The 22,954-nt window shown below is 35.0% G+C and overlaps 2 protein-coding genes across 2 annotated transcripts in view; both read left to right on the top strand.

The window, feature by feature from the left end:
- Window positions 1-1,747: 1,747 nt before the first annotated feature.
- Window positions 1,748-11,369, top strand: LOC128993291 (facilitated trehalose transporter Tret1-2 homolog). Its single transcript, XM_054417084.1, has 9 exons — window positions 1,748-1,889; window positions 4,054-4,152; window positions 5,973-6,141; window positions 6,606-6,774; window positions 7,043-7,141; window positions 7,620-7,796; window positions 9,426-9,719; window positions 10,461-10,569; window positions 11,146-11,369. Exons 2-9 carry the CDS (start codon window positions 4,071-4,073, stop codon window positions 11,367-11,369), a joined length of 1,323 nt encoding a protein of 440 aa, XP_054273059.1. The 5' UTR covers window positions 1,748-1,889; window positions 4,054-4,070.
- A 3,184-nt stretch (window positions 11,370-14,553) lies between these two features.
- LOC128992770 (uncharacterized) overlaps window positions 14,554-22,954 on the top strand; it is a 29,480-nt gene continuing 21,079 nt past the window's right edge. The window contains exons 1-3 of the mRNA XM_054416511.1: window positions 14,554-15,000; window positions 19,646-19,865; window positions 21,568-22,050. Coding sequence (XP_054272486.1) covers window positions 14,815-15,000; window positions 19,646-19,865; window positions 21,568-22,050 — 889 coding nt within the window. The 5' untranslated portion in view covers window positions 14,554-14,814. The remainder of the gene's footprint in view (window positions 15,001-19,645; window positions 19,866-21,567; window positions 22,051-22,954) is intronic.

Below are 22,954 nucleotides of genomic sequence, written 5' to 3'. Positions count from 1 at the left end.
TGTTAATATTATGGAAGAAAAAAACATACTTTAGGTGCACCCTGTTCGCACAATTTGTTTTTCAGGATTAATTTTGCCAACAGTGTCATTTAGAGGCTTCTGATTGACTATAATGAAGGTTTAGTAATTGAAAAATTATTTTTGTTCATAGAATAAAATTATAAATGCCTCAAATTCAATTTTATATTTTTTATTATGAAATTAAACCGTCATAACCTAACCAAACCAACCAAACGTGCTGACAATGAAAAAATCTAATGAAGGTTTATTAATCGAAAAAATAGTTCTGTTCATAAAATAAAATTATAAATGCCTCAAATCCTATTTTATATTTTTTTATTATAAAATTAAACTAACTATCATAACCTAACCAAACTAACCAGACTTTCTATAATAATGAAAAATCAAATGAAGGTTTAACCGAAAAAAATATTTCTGTTCATAAAATAAAACTATAAATGGGTCAAATTCAATTTCATAATGTTTTAATTATAAAAATAAACCGTCATAACCTAACCAAACCAACCAAACTTGTTGATAATGGAAAAAATCCAATTAAAAAAAATTGTGCTACGGGTGTGATTTGAACCCGGGTTTTTCGGATCATCAGCCCAGCACTCTATCCACTTCACCTCCGAGGCCGATGGCATCAACCGTATCGTCGCGGTAATGATGTTCCCTCAGCCAATCAGAAGCCTCAAAATAATACTGTAGGCAACACTAATCCTGAAATAAAAATCCAGCACCCTGTTTCTTTCTGAAAAACAATTTTTTAAAAAGAAAACCTTCATGCAAAACTATGAATTGGGAAAAACATTTTGACATTTCAAACATTAACATCGGTCCAGAAATAACGAAGGAGTTTTGTTCACACAAAAAAGCCCTCACGTATTAATATAAGAAATAATTTATTTTTTAACAAATCATAATACAGTGGTATCTAATAAAGTGGAAGTAATCAAGTGTTTGTAATCCATGAGTACAAGCTCCTGCATTCTAACGGTAGACTACAGAACCACCACCACAGTTTGTATTGATTACTCAAACTGTTAAGGATTTTAATCGTTATATAATTATTTGTTTATTCAGTTTCATCAGTTTGATTAATTTATTTTAATAAACTTTGACTTGATGTAGTTTAAATATTGTCATACTTTTTTCGTGAATAATCGTCTACAGTACTTTGACGATGGAATATTATTTATTAGTATTTCTACCAAGTACTTCCTAGGCTATTATTTTTCTCAGTCAATGATTTGTTTCGGTTTCAACTGAATTTATTTGGATTAGTATCACAGTTATTTACGTTTAAAATTCTTTTTTTATTGTTTTCTTTAGTAAAAAAGGTAAGGGAGAGATCCAGTCGTACGCGATGTCTTAGCTGGTCTAGTGGTAGAGCGCAGAGCTTCGCTACCCGAGATGGGTTCAAATCCCATCAATCACCAACGGATTTTATCCATGTGATAATACGACTACCCACTAGGACTAGCCTGAATAATGTGTAAAACAGTTCCGGGCTAGAACTAGCACCCTATAATGTAACAAAAGTCCATCGATATGAAACCCACACCATAGATTGGATGAGAAGTCTACTACTGTTCAAGTTTAATGGTTTGGTTTAATCTATGCCAGCATCCGTTGTAAGCGACTGAGAGCATGACTAACATTGATAACAAGTATGACTAATGCCCGATGTCACGTGACTAATGTTGTTAGTCTATTCGTATTCAGTAGCATGATCCACTGTCGGAGTTCTAGGACGAACTTAATGTGATAATGTGCGATCAATGAGGTGAACAACTAATTATTTTTTACCAGTTGAAACCTTTGGAATTTTGAACGTTTTTGCGAAGTGTTTTTGCTGAGTGGTTTTTGTTGGAACAAAATAGGTATGTAGATAGTGAAATCAAAGTTATTTAATTGAGTTTATCGGAGGGGTTTTAAAAATTAAATAATCATTATGATAGTTTGTTTAAGTAAACGTGTGTAGTATAGTTTTATAGGTCATGAATACTAACTTGAGTTTTATAGCTGTCGTATCAATGTTCTAGTCACAGATCATAAACTTTGTAAGTTAAAAAGTTGTTATGGATATAATTTATCAAAGATTATTCGGTGATCCGAACCATGCTCCTATGGGAGCAAATACTTTTGTTTACAGAATAGTAAAAATGACTTATTTACTACGTGCTTTTGTAAATATGAAGGAAACTCACAATAAGTAATGTTTTTCGTTTTTATTATTGTTAACTAACTGGTCCAACAGACGTCGTCCTGTACTAATGTGGTTTTATGTCAAATGCTCGTTCATTTTCAAGATGAGCTCGTTCGCATCGCTCAATTACGTCCTGGTTAAAATTCGTTCGCTACGCTTACTCACCATTTAGTTGGAGCTCGTTCGCTTTGCTCACTCGCCTTCTGGTTAAGCTTGTTTGCTACGCTCATTCGCCTCCAGGTTGAAGTGTGTGAGCTAGTGTAAAGGCAATTTTTTTTGGAATTTTTAAAGTCAAATTACTAAAACACGGTTTGATGGATTAAAAAATTCCTTACATAAAACCCTTCCCTTGGCACTAAGGAACACAAAAAAAAGAATCATCCAATTCCTTGCACTCGTTCTCGAGTTATGGAATACCATAAAAAAGGATTCATTTTTATTTATATACATTTCAAATGATCTGTTGTTATTAGTGTACATACCCAAACATTGTATTTACTATTTGAATCTTACTGTCCCTTTTTGTTTTTCTTTTCGTTATAACTCAATGAATAGGTATAGGCCTAGTTTGAATAGTGTTCCTTAATATAATACGCAATATAATTTTTATGAGATTACATCTATGTTTCTAATATTCACAGCCTATGTTTCTAATATAATTAATTATTAAATAATCATCGTCTTTTATTTTCAAGTGTATTTAATACAACTCATCTTAGAATGCATTTTATTAACTAATGCTATAAACATATTTTTGTTACAAACATATTATGTTTTCAAAAATTTGTTATATATTTTTGTACAATCTGTTATATTCTTAGAAATTATGTAGAGCAGTTCACAAAAAATTGTTGGGACTTAGGCACCTGTCGATCAACAAGTCTCGCTATAATAGTCAGTCAATGATTTAAACAATTTTTTTTTATTTTAACAATCCTGTATATACTTTGGGTCCAAAACATGAATAACACTTTTAAATCAGTTCTGAATGATAAAAACAAAATCTATAAGTATAAAAGAGGATGTTTGTATATATATATATATATATATATTTGTTTGTTTGGCAGTGATAAACTCAGACACCGCTGAACCGATTGCCACGAAACTTGCTACATACGTGCAGAATGTCATGGAATAGGTTTATACACCATCAATTTCGTGATCCGTCCAATCGGCTCCGCCCCAGTGGCTCTGGAGTTTCCCATGTTAACCTTATGAGAAATGGAATTAATGAATCTTAACAGCTGTTTCAATTAAACAAGTTGGTTCTGTTCTATGATGTTCAATAGCATTAAAGTTAAAAGGATTACCAACAGGGTGCCGCACTATTATTTCTTTTACATTCATGACAACAGCTAATTTGCAGCCAAAAGGTGAGTGAGCGTAGCGAACGAACTTCAACCTGGAGGCGAGTTAGCGTAGCGAACGAGCTAACCTGAAGGCAAGTGAGCGTAGCGAACGAGCTAACCTGAAGGCAAGTGAGCGCAGCGAACGAGCTCCAACCTAAAGGTGAGTGAGCGTAGCGAACGAGCTCCAACCTAAAGGTGAGTGAGCGTAGCGAACGAACTTCAACCAGGACGTGATTGAGCCATGCGAACGAGATCATCTTGAAAATTAAGAAGTTAAACGGGGCAAAGCCCGCGGGTTACAGCTAGTTAATATTAAAACTGTTATGTTCTGCTGGCATTCATGTCAACATTATTTTGTTTATATAAAACCTCCTCAGTTGCTACCACAAACAAGTTTATGTTGCTCTGAGTAAAGTTGACAAAAGATCAATCCTTACTTTCCTAAAAGTTTCTTGTAAATACTAAATATAGCTTCTCTAATCTGTACAGGATTTTGAAATCTTCTAATGGATGTCCAACACACTGCCAGAAGTGGTTTGGGCATGGAATCGTACTCACTTCGCAATATGTATCTAAGTGTCTTTGTTGGTAAGTTGGTAAGTTGGTTGTGGTTGTTGGTAAGACTGAACACATTAGAGGTTTTTGTTAGATTAAGATTATTGAATTTAACATGGATTTCATGCACATCTATTTTCTGTTAAGAGATAAGGTAGAATTGTAAAAGTTGCAATAACAATGGTTTTCTAAAAAAAAATGGTCCCTTTGCGTATGTCCTAAAGTTTAAATGAGTGTAAAAGTTCATTACTTAATTAAGTAAATTTACTATCAAAAGCGGGTGTTGGGAGTGGTAAAGCTATGCTGTTTTATTACTTAAATTTTAAATGCTTTTTATGTACTTTTAAACGGTAAAGAAATCTGTAATGCTCTAGGAGAAGTGAAAAGATCAATTTTACTTATTGATATAGTTGTCTTAAATACCCCCGCCGCAGCAAACCTGCAGACTAAACGAATTTCTATTAGCCTGATTGGATTTACACTAAAATGCCTCCTTAAAAATATCATATTTATTCCCTATTTAAATAGAATTAGTTTAACGAGTACTTAGGTTTGCTGCAACAGGGAGGGTAAAAAGGTGTTTTTTTTTTGTGTTTGTAAAATGTTAATAGTTTAGTATGAAATGAATACATTTTCCAAATTTGATCAAACTATGTTCATAAACAAGCAAACTACAACAGTTTACTTATTCTCCATAAGAATAACATGGGAATTTTAAAATTACAGATTTTTGGAATTTTCTCCGTAACCATTAGGCGCATAATAACGCTTCAAAATGGTTTGAAAAGGAATTGCTAAATTTTAAGATTTTAGGGTCAAAAATGGGAAAACCCTATTTTTACCCCATAAAACCCCCCCTAAACCCTCGTTCCCATAGTCCGATCATGCTGGTTCACGAACTCGTTCAAATAAACGTAGGGGAAATTCGCTAAAACAGTTTTTGATTCCCCAGATTTTTTACCATCCATTTACAAAATTAAAATTACGAAATTATTCTACCTCGTGGTTATACAGTGGAACCTTGATAACAAGTCACCCTTGAACAAGTGTCATTTTAAAATCCCCTAGTATTTATTTTACCCCAATCGAATGTTATTGCAAACCTTGATAATAAGTCTTATTTAATGAACCCCATGTGAGCCTTATTATCGAGGTTCTACTGTATTTTGCTACACTATTAACGAAATTCTCGTATAAGGAATAAACTATTACCATAGGTTTCATGGTAAAACCTAGACCCGAGACAAATTTACTGTTTAATTTTGAGGTCCCGAATGACCAAAACACCATCCGTTGAATTCATTTGATGAGATTTTAGTCCAGATCCAATTTTCATGAAATTTTGTACAAACGTGTAAACCGAATATTCGAAAGAGTTCACAGACCAGTATGGTCGGACTATGGGTACGGGTACAGGGTTTCATGGGGTAAACACTGGGTAGGCCTACAAATAATTTCGTATATTGAAACAGTTGTACACTTAATCGTTACGAAGAAAAGTAAAAAAGAAAAACTGTAAATTAAAAACCTTTTATGTTATTCTTATGGAGCATAAGTAAACAGTTGTAGTTTGCTTGTTTATGGATGCACTTTGGTCTAATTCGGCATAATATTATTTTTTCATGACTAAGTTATTGATATTTTTCCAAATACACACTTTATTACATTCACTGTTGCAGCAAACCTAAGTAGGTCTACTCATTAACCTAATTTTATTCAAAAAGGGAGTAAATCTAACATTTTTGAGGACATATTTGACTGAAAATTAAATTTGGCAAATAGAAATTCGCCTATTCTGTAGGTTTGCTGTAACGGTTTATATTTTGTTTTATTTGTTTGTTATATTTTTACAGTAAAGACAGCGTACATTTACATAGCAATGAATTTGGCCTGGAGCTCCTTGATGATTCCATACCTGGAGACGACTCTGACTGTGTTGACCATAGACAAAGTAGCCATCTTGGGAAGTCTGCCCTTAGGGATGATGCTGGGACCAACCGTAGGATACTTCTTAGCTCCAAGGTAACTTAGATGCTAGAATTAAAGTTTTATCTGTGTGTCCTTTTATTTTGCATCTTTGGATTGGTTTGTGGACTTATCTTTTAGGTTCTTTTTCAACTGAAGACAGGATCATATTCTAGATACAAAAAATAGCAAAAGCTTAGGGACCTTAACTAATCGTAAAGTAAAATGTCTGCAACAAACCTCCTGCGCCTGCCCCTATTTAAGAGTATGCAAAAAGAAAACTAATTCCAAAAGTAACATTACTCATCAGCTGGCGATAATATTTTGTTCGCACCGCTCTTATACTACACCCCTGCTTTTGTTTTACAAATACTCCTGAACGGCTGAAGCGATCTGCACGAAGGTTTGTCCAGTAAAATGTGTTAAACTAAGGGAAATTTACTATTGGACGTGGGAGTGAGTTGTTTTAAAGTATTTTGGAATGTTTACACTTTACAGATTTATCTCTTAAATACTTTCAGATATGGATACAAATCAATTTTTCTCCTCTTCGGTATCCTCAGCCTGTTATCAGTTCTGCTTCTCTCGTTCGTCCAAGTCTGGATCATCTGCTTGGCAAGGATTTTCGCAGGAGTTGCAACAGGTGCAGTTCTATGCTACGCGGGATCTTACATTAAGGATATCGCAGAGGTTGGTCACAGTAAAAATATAAGATTAAATATTTTAACTCTCTAATTCAACAAACAAGATCGAGAATATTTGCGATCTATTACTCGTTCTGTGATATCGTATGTTGATGTCATTAGAATACACCAGTCAATAAGATAAGGAAGCCTACAGGTCTTCCAGCATGTCAAAGTAGTCCAGAACCTTTAAAAATGTCAATTCATACAATGCTTGTGTACTATTTTTTATATTGTTATTGTTTTCACTCGTTTTGTTACATGTTTTGTTGAAGCAAGAAGTGAGAGTAGTTCTGAGGCCTTTGTACTACGGATTCACGTCGCTCGGCTTCCTTTTGGTTTATGCAAACGGCTCGACTTTCTCATACTTTGAGGTAATCTTCTGATTTTTGATTTGCATTCAAGACTTTTCTGAGAAGTTTATAAAAAACGTTGGACCAATAAACAACGAATATCATACTAATTTGGCTTGGAAAAGCGTGAACGTTGAGATTTTCTTAACGATTCTTTATATAAAAGCAGTTTTAAAAGCAGTGGAACGATTTTGGTCAGAGTAAAGATGCAACCAATCAACATTGTCCAGTCATAAATTTCCTGTAATGTTATGTTCTGTAGACTGAATGGTCAATGCAAATACAATTAGCTGATAAGATGAAAGAGAATTTAATATAAAGAACATTTTTATTACCTACTAATTAAGAGCTAACAACTCAAAACCAAAAACTTTTCCTATACTGTATAATTTGCTTTGGAATAGATTTTAGAGTCTGGATTCAGATAGATTTGTAATAGATTAACTTTTACTAGTAGAACATTTTAAAGACAAAATTTTTACATTGACTCGAGTTTCAGATGCTACTGATGCTTGCGGTCGTACCAGTTTCATTCTTGATTTGTTTGACCTGGCTGCCTGAATCCCCGTATATCCACGTGGCTAATGGCAACATGGCGACAGCCGAGAAATCGATTGACTTTTTACACAGAGGGATATCCACTCGGGGACTCGATCAGCTGATGCTTCTTATTCAGGTTTGTCTTTGCAGAGTAAAGTATTCATTTTTGGGCTTATCCTTTTCGATCTACTTTTGCACCCACGAAGTTCAACAACCAAAGACTTCTAAATCTGGTAGAATAAATTAGAAAGTATTCTTTTGAAATGGGTATTTCCATTGTAGTTTTATTCGCAGCTTATAAAACAAGACAAATGTCGTTGGACAAAATCAATCTAGACACAACAGCGTGTTTTACGGGGGTGAGATAAAGGGATACTTGACTGATAACAAAATATAAAACATTACACTTAAATCCTGCTATAAACCACACAAATTTGAAGTTATTATGGTGTAAAATCCTCAAAATTAAGAGATTGACTTGATTTTGTTGTTTAGGAAGACACAAATAAGACAAAGTCAAAACGATGAATTCCAGTGAGCGGTGCTGGGTGGGCTGATAAGGCACGTATGACTTTTATTACGGCAATAAGAGTTTTATTATCTTACACTATACCGATATACAATAGTGCCAGTAACGTGTGCAAGGAGGGTGACACAATCTGCCACTTACAGGAAGGGCTGTATTGAAAACCGGGAGAGGACAACGGACCAGATCTTTGTTTGGGTTGATCCCCTGATTTATGGCCTGAGGGTAGTGGTCACCGGAGGAGGGGTGGGGAATCGAGAATTCTGAATCCCACCGGAGGCGTTAACTTTTTGTCAAAGATTTCGCTTAGAATGTGATTACTTCTTAACTGGTACATCTTTTGTTAGAATTTTAAATTTTATGATCAGAACTATTTTTCGATTAGGAAACCTTTATTCGATTTTTTCATTATCAGCAAGTTTGGTTGGTTTGGTTAGGTTATGATAGTTTAATTTTAGAAATAAAAAATTAAAAATTGCATTTTAGGCATTTGTAATTTTATTTTATGAACATAACTATTTTTTTATTAGTAAACCTTCATTCGATTTTTCATTATCAGCAAGTTTGGTTAGTTCGGTTAGGTTATGATCGTTAAATTATTTATTATATTATTATTATATTAAATTATATATTATTGATCGTTAAACAGTTCGGCTATGCACGGTATGATGCGGAAGCGTTCGACACCAACCTAGAACTGACAGGTCAACCGACCGTGATTAAGAGGATTACAGCCTCGGTCAAGTGCCTACACCCATTGAAAACCAATCATTTCTGACCCTCCCGTCTACCTGAGAGTCGCCGCTCAGCCCATCGGTTACCTCCCGCTATCTCCGCGTCCCGCCACCTCCGTGTACCGTTACCTCCGAATTTCAGAGTGACCCCTATAATCCTCGGTTACTTCCTGCGTTAAGACTTTCCGTCCAAACCTAACATAACCTAACTTAACCTAACCTAACCTAACCTGACCTAACCTAACCTAACCCACGGGTTAAATTTTCATTAAATCTTCCATCCACGGGGCTTTGCAGCCGTGGATGCAATGGCAGCTAACAACGCAGGCAGTGACGGGATTATAAGCGTCACTCAAGAATTCGGAGGTGGCGGGACAGATTTGGGTTCGGAGATGGCGGAACGCGGAGATAGTGGGAGCACACGCAGCCCATCCACCACTCACTGGGGGTAACCATCAAGGTAAAAATCGTTCAAATCTCGAGATAACTTGATTTTATTGTGCAGGAAGGTACAAGGAAGAGAGGGCCAGAGTTGTTTCTTCCTCCATTCCACAAAGACCCGAAAATTGCCAAGGCGAACCTTACTCTCTTCGTTCTTCTTTCTCTCACTGGCTTCCCCGTGCTGTTCATGTTCATGGAGCCGCTGATAAGAGAGGTCCAGAAGAAGTTAATCTGGAACTCTCTCTTCATGATTGCTACGGTCAGCCTCCCTCTCATGCCAGTGGTTTGGATGTTCCACGCTTGCTGCAGTTCTAGGACAAAGATGGCGACTTCATCGACACTCATGTCTCTGTTTATGGTCAGTGAGAGCTCTTGAGAGGTAGTTTTGAAGCTATTAGATAAAATAGGTTCTTATCCGCTAATTCACCTTCATTTTTTCTGTTTTTGCACCATTTTTAATGTATATCTTCTTTCTCTTCCTTTAATCTTAACTACCCCCTACAATAGGTTACTGATCTGTGACGACCTTAATAACTTACAGTAAGCAGGTCTATGAAAAAGAGGGCTACCACTATTTAAAGTTTTCCCTACCTAACCACTTAATCACCTTCATTTGCATAGGGCAGAATTCAACAGTGGGGGCTCTCTTCTTTTAAAAACCTGTACTTTACGCCCCTGAGGTATAGTTTAGTTCACAGAATCAAGCCAGTGGTGACCAGAGATAAGAGAATGGTCTCAACCCTCAACCCAACAATATCTTGCTTATCAGGACAATGCTGCCAAAACGTAGCCTATTCCGGAAATGATTATCTGAGAATCCCAAACAGTATGTTACATTGAGAATATTTAAAAGAATAGTGTGAAGTTGGCATTTGCATCATGTTTAAGTCCAAACTTATAAAACGAAGAAAATATAAAATTACTCTATCAATCACATGCCAGGTTTTAATTCTTATTCAAATTTCAAAACAATGAGCCAAAACTGGCGTCGATTCCTTTTCAAATAATTTTGTACACTAATGTAACATTGTTTTTTGGTTTTATTATTAATTTTTTTTCTTTGGGTACCTTTATTTGAATCAGTTTAATTCTGTTTCAGGCGATTCTTGGAGTTTTCTTTTTTTATTTCGAAAGCGGCCAAGATGTATCACATATTTTTTTTATACCTACGATTTGTCTTACATTCTACGCTGCAGCATTCCTAGTCGGTAAATATTACTGTAACAATAATGCTTTACTTTTATTGTTTTACTATAAGAATAAATATTAAATTGCAAACAGCATGAATATGTCCTTTGTCCCTAACAGTAAGCTATTTTAAGGACACCCTATTAATCCTCAATAAAGACATTGATTAATTATTCAGACAAGTGGTTTTTAGCTTGGTGGGAGGGGGTTAACTATGTTTGGGGAGGGAGAATTCATAGGTAGCCAAAATGTCTAGAATATAAAAATATTGGTTAATGGTTTCTTTGGCATTTTTGTCGTAAATTATTTCATTATACGATTTCTTTTGTTTACTTTTATTGATATACAAATGTAGATTCATGTTATTTACTAACATTACTGGACAAATAATTGTTTTTCCTCTGGCATTCTGCATTTATTTTCTCTCTAACCCAAAAAGGCGTGTCTAGCAAGTTTTTCCTGGAGGGTTTAAATTTGCTACCCTTGACAAAGAATTGAAGGAAATTTAATGTAAACCAAATGTATATTTTTGTTTTATCTGAGCTCCCATAACCTTGTACTGTATATTAACAATGTCTTGATTCATACTTTTTCAGGATTTGTTGATAAGCAAGAGGAAGAGGGAACTGACAGATGTCGAGATTGTGGGCGAGTAGTAGCTCTGAGTGCTGGCTTCTTCAGCATGTTTCTAAACGCCGTGGCTTTCCTTCCAGTTAAAGAAGTCCTGGGAACAGCAACCATTTTGTGGTTTTATTCTGTAGTTTCAGTTATCATGACGATTTTTATAATAGTTTTTAAACCTAAAGGAACATTATTTTGAGTAATATTATGTTCCTTTCTAAAATACATTTGTGGAATTTCTAGCTGTGGTGTATTATTAGGTACTCCTGATGTTTTTAAAATAGATTTTAAATTTATAGCTTTTATCGTTTTCTCCAATTATGTTTTTCCATGTTAGTTTTGTATCTAAAGGACATACATAAGCATTCACTCTCCTAGTCAGCCCAGATAGGTGGGTAATTTTCCTTCTACCATGGGTGATGGTTATATTTTATTGTGACAGGACAGGAGAACAAGAATTTTGATAAAGAGTAAGAGAACGGTTTCAATCAGATTAACCCTTAAACGCGCGCGCTGAGGTACCCCCACGTACGTTAATGTTGCAATAATTTGGTGGCAACCACGATGAGCATAACAGTAGCTTCCTAAAATAGCATATGCTATTATCTGGCTATAGGGTTGTTAGTCTTGACCAAATCATTAGACCTGTTATCACCCCCCCCCCCTGGGTCTGACATACCCCCACGCGCGTGCTTGTGTTACTAGTAGGCCTACAGTGTTCATTAGGGAATCCAGTGTTCCCCCCGTGCATAGTAGTGTCTCAGGTTTATTATCATAATTTATTAGTATTAATAACTTTATCATTATAATTTCGATAGTATTGAAAGTTTGCCAAAAAGCTTATAATCTGTAAACCAATTGGATGGAAATATCCAACCATAGAGTCCACTGATCTAGCCTCCCAGTGCAAAGGCACGTCTGCCTTGATAACTATCTGCCTTGGACAAAAAGATGCCAAAAGACCAAATTTAAGTGTAAAACCGTAAAAAAACCTTTATTCCGGGGGTAAATTTAAAATATTTGTGAAGTGTAAATACATTATCAATGAACTTTATTTAATTTTTAAATTTTTTATAGTATTTTCTACAAACCGGATACTGGATAAATTCATTAAATATTTACTGTTTCCATGGTTTAATACAAATAATATACTTTTGTACATATTAAAAATAACATTTGTTTGCAATAAAAAGTTGTTAAACAAAATTTTCCATTATTACCCAGACAGCACACTTTATCCCAGGGACATCCCGTAGTAGTCCCATATGTCCTGAGAATGTCTCGGGATATGTGCGCTGTCCTCAGGATATCCCGCAAAATCCCGGGACGAGTACGAAATCCACAGGATATCCTACAATATACCGTAATGTCCCGGGATTTGTAAGTTAACCTCAGGATATCCTGTAAAGTCCCGGGATATGTACGAATGCCATAGGATATCCCAGAATGTCCCATGACATCCCGGGACATGTACAAAATCCACTGGATATCCTGTAATGTCCCGTAATGTCCCGGTAACAAACTGAAGAAAAAAAATACTATTACTGATGAAATGTACAGTATATCTAAATTTAAATGTTCAACAAGAACAAGGCCAATATATAATAATTTGTTTTTTTCACTAGTGCTTTCAGAAACTTGGTTTCCATCTTCAGGCTGTGTTTACACTAGTACAAAAAGTAAATATTTACTTAATAAATTAATTTTAAACAAAGTTAAAACAGATGATTTAAAGGATATTGGAAAAATAAAAAATAATATTAGAAAAATTAATCTTTTGAATTTTGGATATGTTACAGTGTTGTTCTTGATGTAATTATTTTCAGTAATTCCGAATTTATAATTGGGCCGTCTTCATTATTTAACAAATAATTTTGGTCTGTTTTTTTTTTCTAAAAATAAGATTCCCACGCATTAAGATGTTGAGGTTTTATAATTTATTTTAAAAGTTTAAGGTTTCCCAGATTGAAAATATGTCTTGTTAATACTATGGCTAGCAAGGGTTGACTTTACTTTACTGACATATTACTACCACTGAGTTCAGGAAAACTAGAGTTCTATCATAGTTGTGTGAAATGTGAATTTAATTCTAACTTTAAATTAATAAAACAACAAAAAACTAATTTTAATCATATAACAATCAATTATTACAGTGCTAATCTAATGGTGATTAAATAATCTATATTCAAATACCAGTATCCTCTCCAACTACCAGAAAAACAATTCAACTACTTGAGGTCTAAACAGATTAACAGAATCATATATAGCCTATACTGTAGTATCAAAAATATTTTAAGTATTGCGACCATTGCAACTGTCGGCTACTCTTTAACCACTTGAAAACACCCATAATCAACAAGCGCAGATAGCTCAGGAGGTAAGGTAAGAGGCTCACAAGGCGAAGGTACCAGGTTCGAAACCCGTCTGGGCCAAAAACTTTTTTCTCGTTTTTTTCTTCAAAATTTGTGTTTATTAACTATTTAATCAATTTACTAAACTTATAATTAAGCTTTTCATACTAAATCTATATTATTTTGTGTTTTTTATGTTCAGGCCCAGACCACACTTTATCCCAGGGACATCCCATAGTAGTCCCATATGTCCTGAGAATGTCCTGAGGACTACCCTGGGATGACCTCGGATGTCCCACGGATATGCGTGTGAGCTTATCCGTAGGACATCCCCGGGCGGGGACATTAGGCATTCCTGTGGATTTCCTGTGATATCCCAAGTTGACCATAGGACCACTATGGGATATCTTGCATATCCTGTCGCAATATCCGTGGGATGTCCTGAGGAGAAAGTGTGCTGTCTGGGTACGTTTCATGATGAACAATAAAATTAAGGGTTGAAACTAATTAGTTTCAAATCAATTAGGGAATATGGTACTATCGTAAAATTTGCATAACAATATGAGAAAATGATGATAGATATTACGTCTAAAGTTTAAAGAGCTAAATATAAAAAAACCCTTTTTATTGGAGTGCACGCGCTTAAGGGTATGTTAATGAGAGAAGTCCAGAATGGAATATTTTTTTAAGAAAGGGTTAGGTTGTATATTAATCGGCCTACTATTATAACATTGATTATCTATACAACCCATACTCCAAACCACCTTTCTTGTATATAATACTGTACACGTTACTTGCATAGTAACCAATATAATCAATGGTTAAAAGTGAAAATAATTTTGTTGAGTGCTACAAACCTATTGGATTTCTGTAGGTAGGGGAAGAGACAAAAACCAGATCAAAAACAAAACAAAACAACATAACATAACCTTAAACCTATAACATAACCTACAAGTAGGGAAGTTGATTCAAATTTCAAATTTTTACTCGAATCTCAAACTGTTAAGACTCATTATTTGTTTGCTTATTTGTTTATATTTGTTATTATATTTATTATTTGTTTATACATTTGTTTGCTGTTATTGTAAAATAATCAATTTCTCCTGTATTGACATTTTCTACAATCATGTAAAACCCTTCATTCTTAAATTTCTGTTAAGGTGTGTGTTAATTTACTCCTAGGACAAGAAGTGAACTCAGGGTTCATCCCAAGTGAAGCCAAGTCAGTTATTATAGTAAGAAAATGTGGTTTTATAATTAATTAAGTTATTATAAAATAAAAATACAATAGATATGAGGAACACAAATGAAGTTATGAAGGCATACCGCCTTGGCGATTACAGACACTGTTTACATGTTTTTGGCAATAAGTCATTAGGCCTGAGTTATTTACCAAAAACTACTGAAGATGGGGCAACTTTAAATCAAATTACTAAAGAATTTATCTTGGAAAATAATGAAGCTCTTTGTCATTCAATTGTAAGTAGCAAATTATGTATGGAGGGCCTATTAGGCATATAAGTTAAGCTAAGTTAGTACTGGTACTTCTATTACTTATTTATCCTGAAAATAGAAGTTATTTGGTTTTGGATATCAAGCTCTGAAACTCTTTGCCCAGCATTCCGTCCACAGACGTGACTAGTGGGGTAAAAGATGCATTTCTGGTTTCTGTTATTGTTAAATATTTCCTCTTCTTCTCTCTTTCTGCATTCTCCAACACTTTTTCGTATGGGAGGTTCAAGTACGACGGAGCATCAGTGTCAACGACACGTACATCGAATAATGCTTCCGTCTGAACCTCCCATACACCCCTACAAGCCAAGTCTGCTTTTAGTGCTGCAGTATAAAATGACCCTTGCTCAGAGATCATTGGTTCTCGAACACAGTTTCCCCATGTTAGCTCCATCAAGCTTCCAAGGGTATCCCTTACCTTATTATGTCTTCTTATTATCAAACCACCTGTGCGACAGTTAAGGGCATGTTCCATACTGAAGTTTTTGCCACAGCCATCACATGAAGAGGGTAGGTGTATAGGAGTTTTCCCATATCTTAATGCAAGAGCATCTCTGAACTCCAGTGGAGAAAGATCTAAGTTAAGTTTTTTCAGAGGAATACATGACAGCCATCCACTGTGTTTCGCTTTAGTATTTGCTCCTCGCAAGATAATTTTTGTTGTTTTAGAGGAAGATTTTGAACAGTCGATTTCAAAATGTTTTCTTCTTCTAATCTTCTCTCCTCTTTCAAGTCCTTTTTTGTGATAATCAAATGTTCTTCATGTTCTTGCATACTTATTTTCCTCTTAGTTTTTAGGGAGTCTATGATGAATTTACTACATCTCTTTGAAGCTCGGAACGATGATATTCCCTGAGCGGTAGGATCAACTAAACCAATTCCTCCATTTTTTACTTGCAGATGTAATATTTTTTGTTCATCTTGGTTCAGGTGAGAGCCAAATAAAGCAGGAAATAGGTTTTGTTCTATTGAGTTTTTTATTGGATGGAAATTAATGTCTTCACTTTCAACAACTCTTTGAAAAAAATTCCATTTAGCTTGTATGGATTTTGTGGCAACAGTGTGTGCAGATTGTGGGTATTTTTTAGCTACATTCGCCAGACTTACCAAATGACTATTCCACTTTTCTACCTTCTTTTTAATGAAGACATCTTTTTCAGTTTTGTCACATCCAATAAATCCTCCTAAATAACTACTCCCAGTAACAATCTCTAATCCTGATATGTTACTATTGCTGTATGGTTACTTTATTCAAAACCTAAATGATCCTTTTACTGTAATTGTTAGAACTCGCGTGAAATAAAGAACTTTACAAAATATTATCTAATAAAGAACTGATTTAATGCTGATAAATAACAAATATTTTATAACATTTCTTTGTATTGTTATGTTCTTGATCACTTTTAAAATTCTTTACACAACTCTTCTCTATTGTTTAAATAAATTAAAATAAACCATCTGTTCATAAAAACAAAGACTAACAAATTATTATATTTTATGTTGATTAATATTGAAATTTGTATTATATAAAATATAACTCGATTTCCAACATCCTCCCCACCTTGGAATTTTGTTTTACACTATCAAAATTTCAAACAAAACTATTTACATATTTTTTTTAGTTCACAAATCCATTTTCCTTGGGAATTTTGATCTTCTTCCCTCTTCTTGTTTCTGTAGAGGTTGAGGAAGAGGAATTATCTTGCCTTTCAACATATACGAGCATTGCAAGATACCTTTTCTTAAATCTTGATCTCTTCGATGTTTTCATCATTCTCTCAAGTTGTTTCCACATACTTCCCCACCATAGGGTGCTCGGAGGATCGAGCTTCCAGGATATTTGATTGATCTTCAATGTATGTTTCATGGTTTTCCGATCCAACTGCTTCCTGGATTTCATTACACAAGATGGAATTAAATTAACCAAATTTGGACCTGGAGCAAAACATTTGTTTAAAGAATTACCTCTTTTGTTCTTTGTAGACCCATCAAACACTGGCTTTAATTTTGTAGTTAAGCTACTGTCTTTTGTCACTGGGCGATGCAGCAATTGATGAACCGTTATCGACTCTGCTGGATCTGGAACATTTTCACCAACACAGTCCCTTAATTTGTTGGGAGTATTTAGTCTTTTGCTTGATGACAAATTTTCCACATCAATGGAGTCTCTCTGTTTCTCCCCAATGGGATCCCTTCTTCTGATTGTCTCCCAGCTACCTAGATCTCTGGATTCTGGTTTACTCTGGCAAAATAAAGTTAGAAGAGACGTATTACGACTTCCACTGCATGGTTGTTTCCCCATCACGGTCCACCCAAGGTACGTTTCGATGGCAACTAGTTTCTCGTCAATCTTCTGGATAGCTCCTGTGTACAAATCCACTAATACATCTGCACCAAGTAAAATTTTAACATCTGGTACATTTTCACCCACATCAGTTAAAATAATGTTCTTTTCTTTCAATATGTCAAAATACTCTTCACTCTTAAGCCTAGGTACATGGTTGCAAATTGTTTCTTGATCTGTCACAGGAATAGAGATCTTGAAAGAATTATTTACATTTTGAAGAGTAACAAGGTAATTTTTGTGAGAATTTTGTTTTAGATTTACTCTACCAAACAAACTATGATTTATGACTTCACTACCTGTTTCTTGTAGACCTAATTTAGTGACACAGTCCTTAGTAATGTAGGATCTCTGGGAACCTGGATCCAAAAGTGCTCTTCCCAAATACTCTTTACCTTTCTCATCTGCAACCTTAACTAATAGAGTCTGTAATAAAGTTTCTCCTGTACCGTTTCCAAAATTACTGAGAACCTCTGACTTAGGCTTAGTTATACTTTGCTGCAGTAAGTCTGGCTTGTCAACATCAATTTTAGATCGAGGCCTACTTTCATATAAGTCCCTACACATGATTCCATAATGCCTTTTACAACAGAAGAGACATTTGACAAATACCTTGCACTTTTTTGCTGTGTGACCTTGCTTCAAGCACACAAAGCAGCAATTTTTCTTTTTCAGATGCTCCTTTCTTCCATCTAAAGTCAATTGTTGAAAATAGGAACAATCTTGAGCATTGTGCCCTCCTTTAGAACAATAAGTGCAGTTACTCACCAACCTTCTAGGACCCTCTGTACCAGTTGTCAATAGAGCTGCTACCGTAGGTTCACTCTGACAAGGTTCGTGAACCGTTGACATTTTCCTGGGGCTGCTGCATTTGCTGTTGTTGTCTCCCGGAGTGGCAGATTTAAAACTAGAACGAGCAAGCGCCAGCCTCTCTTCACTCTCCACCTCAGCCTTTAGAAAATCAAGAAGTTCTTCTAGAAAATTACTAGAAATTACTAGATCTGACGATGTAGAAGTTGAGGGTGTGTGTAGTAACCTACTTGAACGATGCCGCTCCCAGGCTCGTAATATTTCTTCGGGCAAAGCAGATTCTACAAGAGGATACAGTATTGAAGCATACTTGTCTGAAGTGACTCCTAAAGTTTCAAGTGCCCTTAACTGTGTTTCTAGTTTGTCATACAGTCGGCATAGTTTAGTATTAGGACCTAGCGTTACTTGTTGGAGCACTAAACTGAGCAGTTCCCTCACATATACTTCTATTAAAAAGTCATCCCTACCAAATCTTGCTTTTAATTGTTCTAGGGCCTTTACATAGTTAGTTCCAGATGGGGGAAAACTTTCTACTAATTCCCTAGGGGATGATCCTAGCTTTAAAGATTGGATGAGGTACTGGAACTTATCCTCAGGTTCTAGATCAGGATCCTCATGGACCTTCTTAAACTGCCCCCAAAACCCTATCCAATTTTTTTACATCTCCATCAAACTGGTTTAATTGTAATTTAGGTAGACTTAAGCCCTTCTTAGACACTAATTTAAGACTGTGAACGGTATCCCCGACTTCACTTCTTGACTGTTGGCTTAGGCCAACCTGAATAATGAAATGGTCATACTTAGCTCTCATTGAAGATAACATGTCTCTGTAAGATTCTGTAGTATCAAACTCAGCTTCTAAGTCCTCTTCTGTTGTTGCAGGATCTTCAAACAAGGCTTCCTCGATGTCTTCATCTAGCTTAAAAAGCCTATCAGCTTTATCTTGCAACTTGTTTAGATTACTTTTAATTGCTGCTTCATATTTAATATCCTCTGCCAGTAATTTATCCATTTCGTTACTACACTTTGTAAAAGTCCTTCTTAGTTGAGTCCTTTTTGTCTTTAATGACTTCAGCTTATCCATTGTAAAGTAAAATATAAGCTTAGTCCTAAATCTGAATTTTAACTATAAAAATGTCCTGTCACGGTCGCCACTATGTTAGAACTCGCGTGAAATAAAGAACTTTACAAAATATTATCTAATAAAGAACTGATTTAATGCTGATAAATAACAAATATTTTATAACATTTCTTTGTATTGTTATGTTCTTGATCACTTTTAAAATTCTTTACACAACTCTTCTCTATTGTTTAAATAAATTAAAATAAACCACCTGTTCATAAAAACAAAGACTAACAAATTATTATATTTTATGTTGATTAATATTGAAATTTGTATTATATAAAATATAACTCGATTTCCAACAGTAATACTGTAACACTTGTGTGTTTTTCCAGGTTGAGTTTGAAAGAAGTAAACAGACGTGGTTGGAATCTCTATATCGCTTTACACAACTATACTCCAAGTATAAGAGTTTACTTGTGATTCCTATAGAACTAGAGATGACTGTGATATACAATACACTGTGGTGGTTTTGGATCAAGCCAAATGTGTTTCCAACGTCTTCACATCATTTAGAGACTTTTTGGAAATCCGTTTCTTGCTGCCTGATTAAAGGTATGAGATTTATTGTGGCTTCAACAATTGTAGCTTATATTTTTCTGTATAAGTTTTACTGTTTTGTTTGTATGGCTCTTTGAGCCAACTCTCATGAGAGAAACGCAAGTCCTTGGATTTCTAAAGCCAACATTGTAGGTGTCACCCTCGTTAATTAATGAAAACCTTTAATACACAGTGCCAAACCTAATGTTTGAGCAATAGTCCAACCTTGCTCAATCAATGCAAAATGTTAATTGTTAGGTGTAAAAAAGCGGAGGGTATTAATTGACTTTTGACTTGGTACTTCTTAGTCTGTAATTAGTATTCTACTAACTTGACAATATCTATTTGTCTAAAGATGACAACCAGTAGGGTGTCGACATATTGATTTTGAACAGGCAATCTTTATCTTATGAAGTATAAAGTGTCGGTGGACAGAAACTGAACTTATTTGAATAATAAATTGCCCTGCATTTACCCTGCTAATGCAGTATGACAATTATGAAATTAAGTGTTCTGGAAGGCCATTGCTCAATGCTATCCCAAAATAGAGAAACTTCTTTGGCCCTTAAGAGGATGGCTTTTGAGATCTTATTGTAATGCTGCAGTGTTTCAATCAATCTCTCCTTCTACCCATTTTTGTGAAACCTTAATGTTGTAATGCAGTTCACTCGAACTCCTTTTGCTTTTTTTTTATCGTGTTGCAACCTTTCATTTAAACTTCTTTTGCCCATTTTTTTAGACCTTATCACAGCACCGCAGCCTATCACTCAAAAATATCTCTCCTTTTTATCATCCTACTGAATGACCCTCAGGCTAATATAAAAATAAGTTGGTTATAAGAATTTTTGTCTCCTCACTATACATGTTTGATAATTAATTAAACTATCATATGGGATATCAATTTTGGCGTTTAGTTATCATCCTGTTACTCAGTATATTTCTCAACAAGTATCCCGATGTCAACAATCATACTAATTAGAAATTTCATTATGTTGAATTTTAGCCTCCTGATCGCATTTAAATACTATAAATTGGTGTAAAATACCTGCATTTACGGATCTTGTTTGTAGCTGAGTTGCTACCGGTTTCAACTCACATTGGAGTCATCTTCAGGCAGTTATAAGATGTCTTCTCGCTTCATTCGAAGGTCGTCAATAGATAATAAATAAATATACAAAACACAAACACGTACACGGACATAAAAAGGAACATTTAAAGCTGTAAAATACTGAAAACGGTAGGCCTACGGGACACGACATTGTTATGTCTAGACATAACTTTCGCCCGATCACGTTGTGTCGTGTCCCGTAGGCCTACCGTTTTCAGTATTTTACAGCTTTAAATGTTCTTTTTTATTTCCGTGTACGTGTTTGTGTTTTGTTTATTTATTTATTATCTATTGACGACCTTCAAATGAAGCGAGAAGACATAACTGCCTGAAGATGATTCTAACGTGAGTTGAAACCGGTAGCAACTCAGCTACTAACAAGATCGCATAAATGCAGGTAGGCCTATTTTACACCAATTTATAGTAGGCCCTAATTAGAAATGTAAAAAAAGTTATTTCTCTTGGCCAAAAGTATCTTTTCAATTATTGATCATTTTTCAGCCTCGGTTGTTCAACTTGAGGTCATTTTGAAATGAATTATTAAACCCTAATTATTGAATAGGTACCATTCAATTACAATAAATAAAAAACTATTCTTTGTTTTTACAGTGCTTAAATCAAGAGGAGAAGTGATTTTAGGCGAAGATGCTTCAGACGACGTGTCAAGTGTCGTAAGTTTACTCAAACGAGCTTCCGACCAACTCTTGTGCCTCAGCCCGGTGGCTTGTGTCAGATTGTTGGATGTAATAACAATCATAACCCAAGTGTTACTCAAGGAGGCGTTATTTGGTACTGCCGCAGAATGTATGACTATGATGTCTAGAATTGTCCATAAAATTGACGTGTTGCGTCTTCATGTTGAAAAAGGCATAGGTCTAACCACTGATAAAGAAGAGTTTTATTTTAAATTTGGTTTCAAATGTTTAAATTCTACAGCTTCGCTTAAGGACTGTACTGATTCCATCAATGCTTTTATTACCACTAGTAGTATGAACTGTGAGTTGAATAAAGAATATGAGCAATCAATCAAATGTTTGGAAGCAGTGTCTAAAGAAGATAGTTCAGATAATTTCTTGATGAACTATTTAAAAGGTGAGTCTGTTGGTATATAAATTTTGTTGGTTTGCCCATAAGTCAGTTAAGACTTTGTTACATTTCAAACGTAGCTCGTTTTAACTTCGTTCCTATACCAAAAATCTGGACTAAAGACTTGAGTTATTTATATAAGGGTGCAGTATGGATAATAGGTTTCAAACTTTACCGGTATATGTTGAAATAAATAACTAGAAAAACTATTTCTCTCTAATACCATAGTCAAATAGAATACATATAGACTGCCAAAGGAAGGTTCCACGATGTGCTGCTCGGTGTTCAATTCGCTGCCGTTGTCGGCTCCTCGCCGTATGCTACCAGCAGACGCTGCAGTGGTGTGTGCCGTAACTACACGGCAATCCTAGCGGTGGAGGCCAGAACTTATACTAACCGCAACACAGCTGACGGTCTCTATTTATTCTATTTGTCTATACTAATACCAAAATGACAAATAAGTCATAAGTTACCCCCATTTGGGGAGAAGCACAGGTGCTTTTCCAGTCAGATGTGCCCAAAATGCTTCCATGATTGCTCAAATTGTGCCTTTCATTTACAACAATGATCCTTTACAAGTTACATGCACAAACAATTTCATAAGACGAGTCAAAATACAACTCGAGTCTTTGTGACGTGTTTATCATGGAGCTTGTAGGAACAAAACAATATAAACTACGCGTGAATGTAAATTATATATTGAAACTTACTGTTGATTGAAATAAACAACTGTAAACTTAGATAATTTTAAAGTTAAAATTTGTTCTACCTTTAGCTGTTGATAGTAGTGTTCATCACATTTTCATGTAAGAATTAATTGTAGTATTAGTCAGTTTAAAAATAAACATGGGCTTAGTTGACTTGAACCATCAATGGAGTCTGCATATGTAAATGACTGATTTTGGTAAAA

This window comes from Macrosteles quadrilineatus, unplaced genomic scaffold (genome assembly GCF_028750875.1).
Source record: "Macrosteles quadrilineatus isolate MER2022 unplaced genomic scaffold, UCM_ALF_1.0 Scaffold_4__1_contigs__length_99947679, whole genome shotgun sequence".
NCBI lineage: Eukaryota > Metazoa > Arthropoda > Insecta > Hemiptera > Cicadellidae > Macrosteles > Macrosteles quadrilineatus.
The sequence above is the reverse complement of the archived record's forward strand: the minus strand, read 5'-3'. Positions and strand labels throughout refer to the sequence as shown.

Bases quoted from the DNA above. Each gene is read 5' to 3' on its own strand.
- LOC128993291 (XM_054417084.1), top strand. From the start codon at position 4,071: ATGGATGTCCAACACACTGCCAGAAGTGGTTTGGGCATGGAATCGTAC. The intron at 6,775-7,042 runs GTTGGTCACAGT...GTTTTGTTGAAG, and splicing joins ACATTAAGGATATCGCAGAG to CAAGAAGTGAGAGTAGTTCT. The intron at 7,142-7,619 runs GTAATCTTCTGA...CTCGAGTTTCAG, and splicing joins CGACTTTCTCATACTTTGAG to ATGCTACTGATGCTTGCGGT.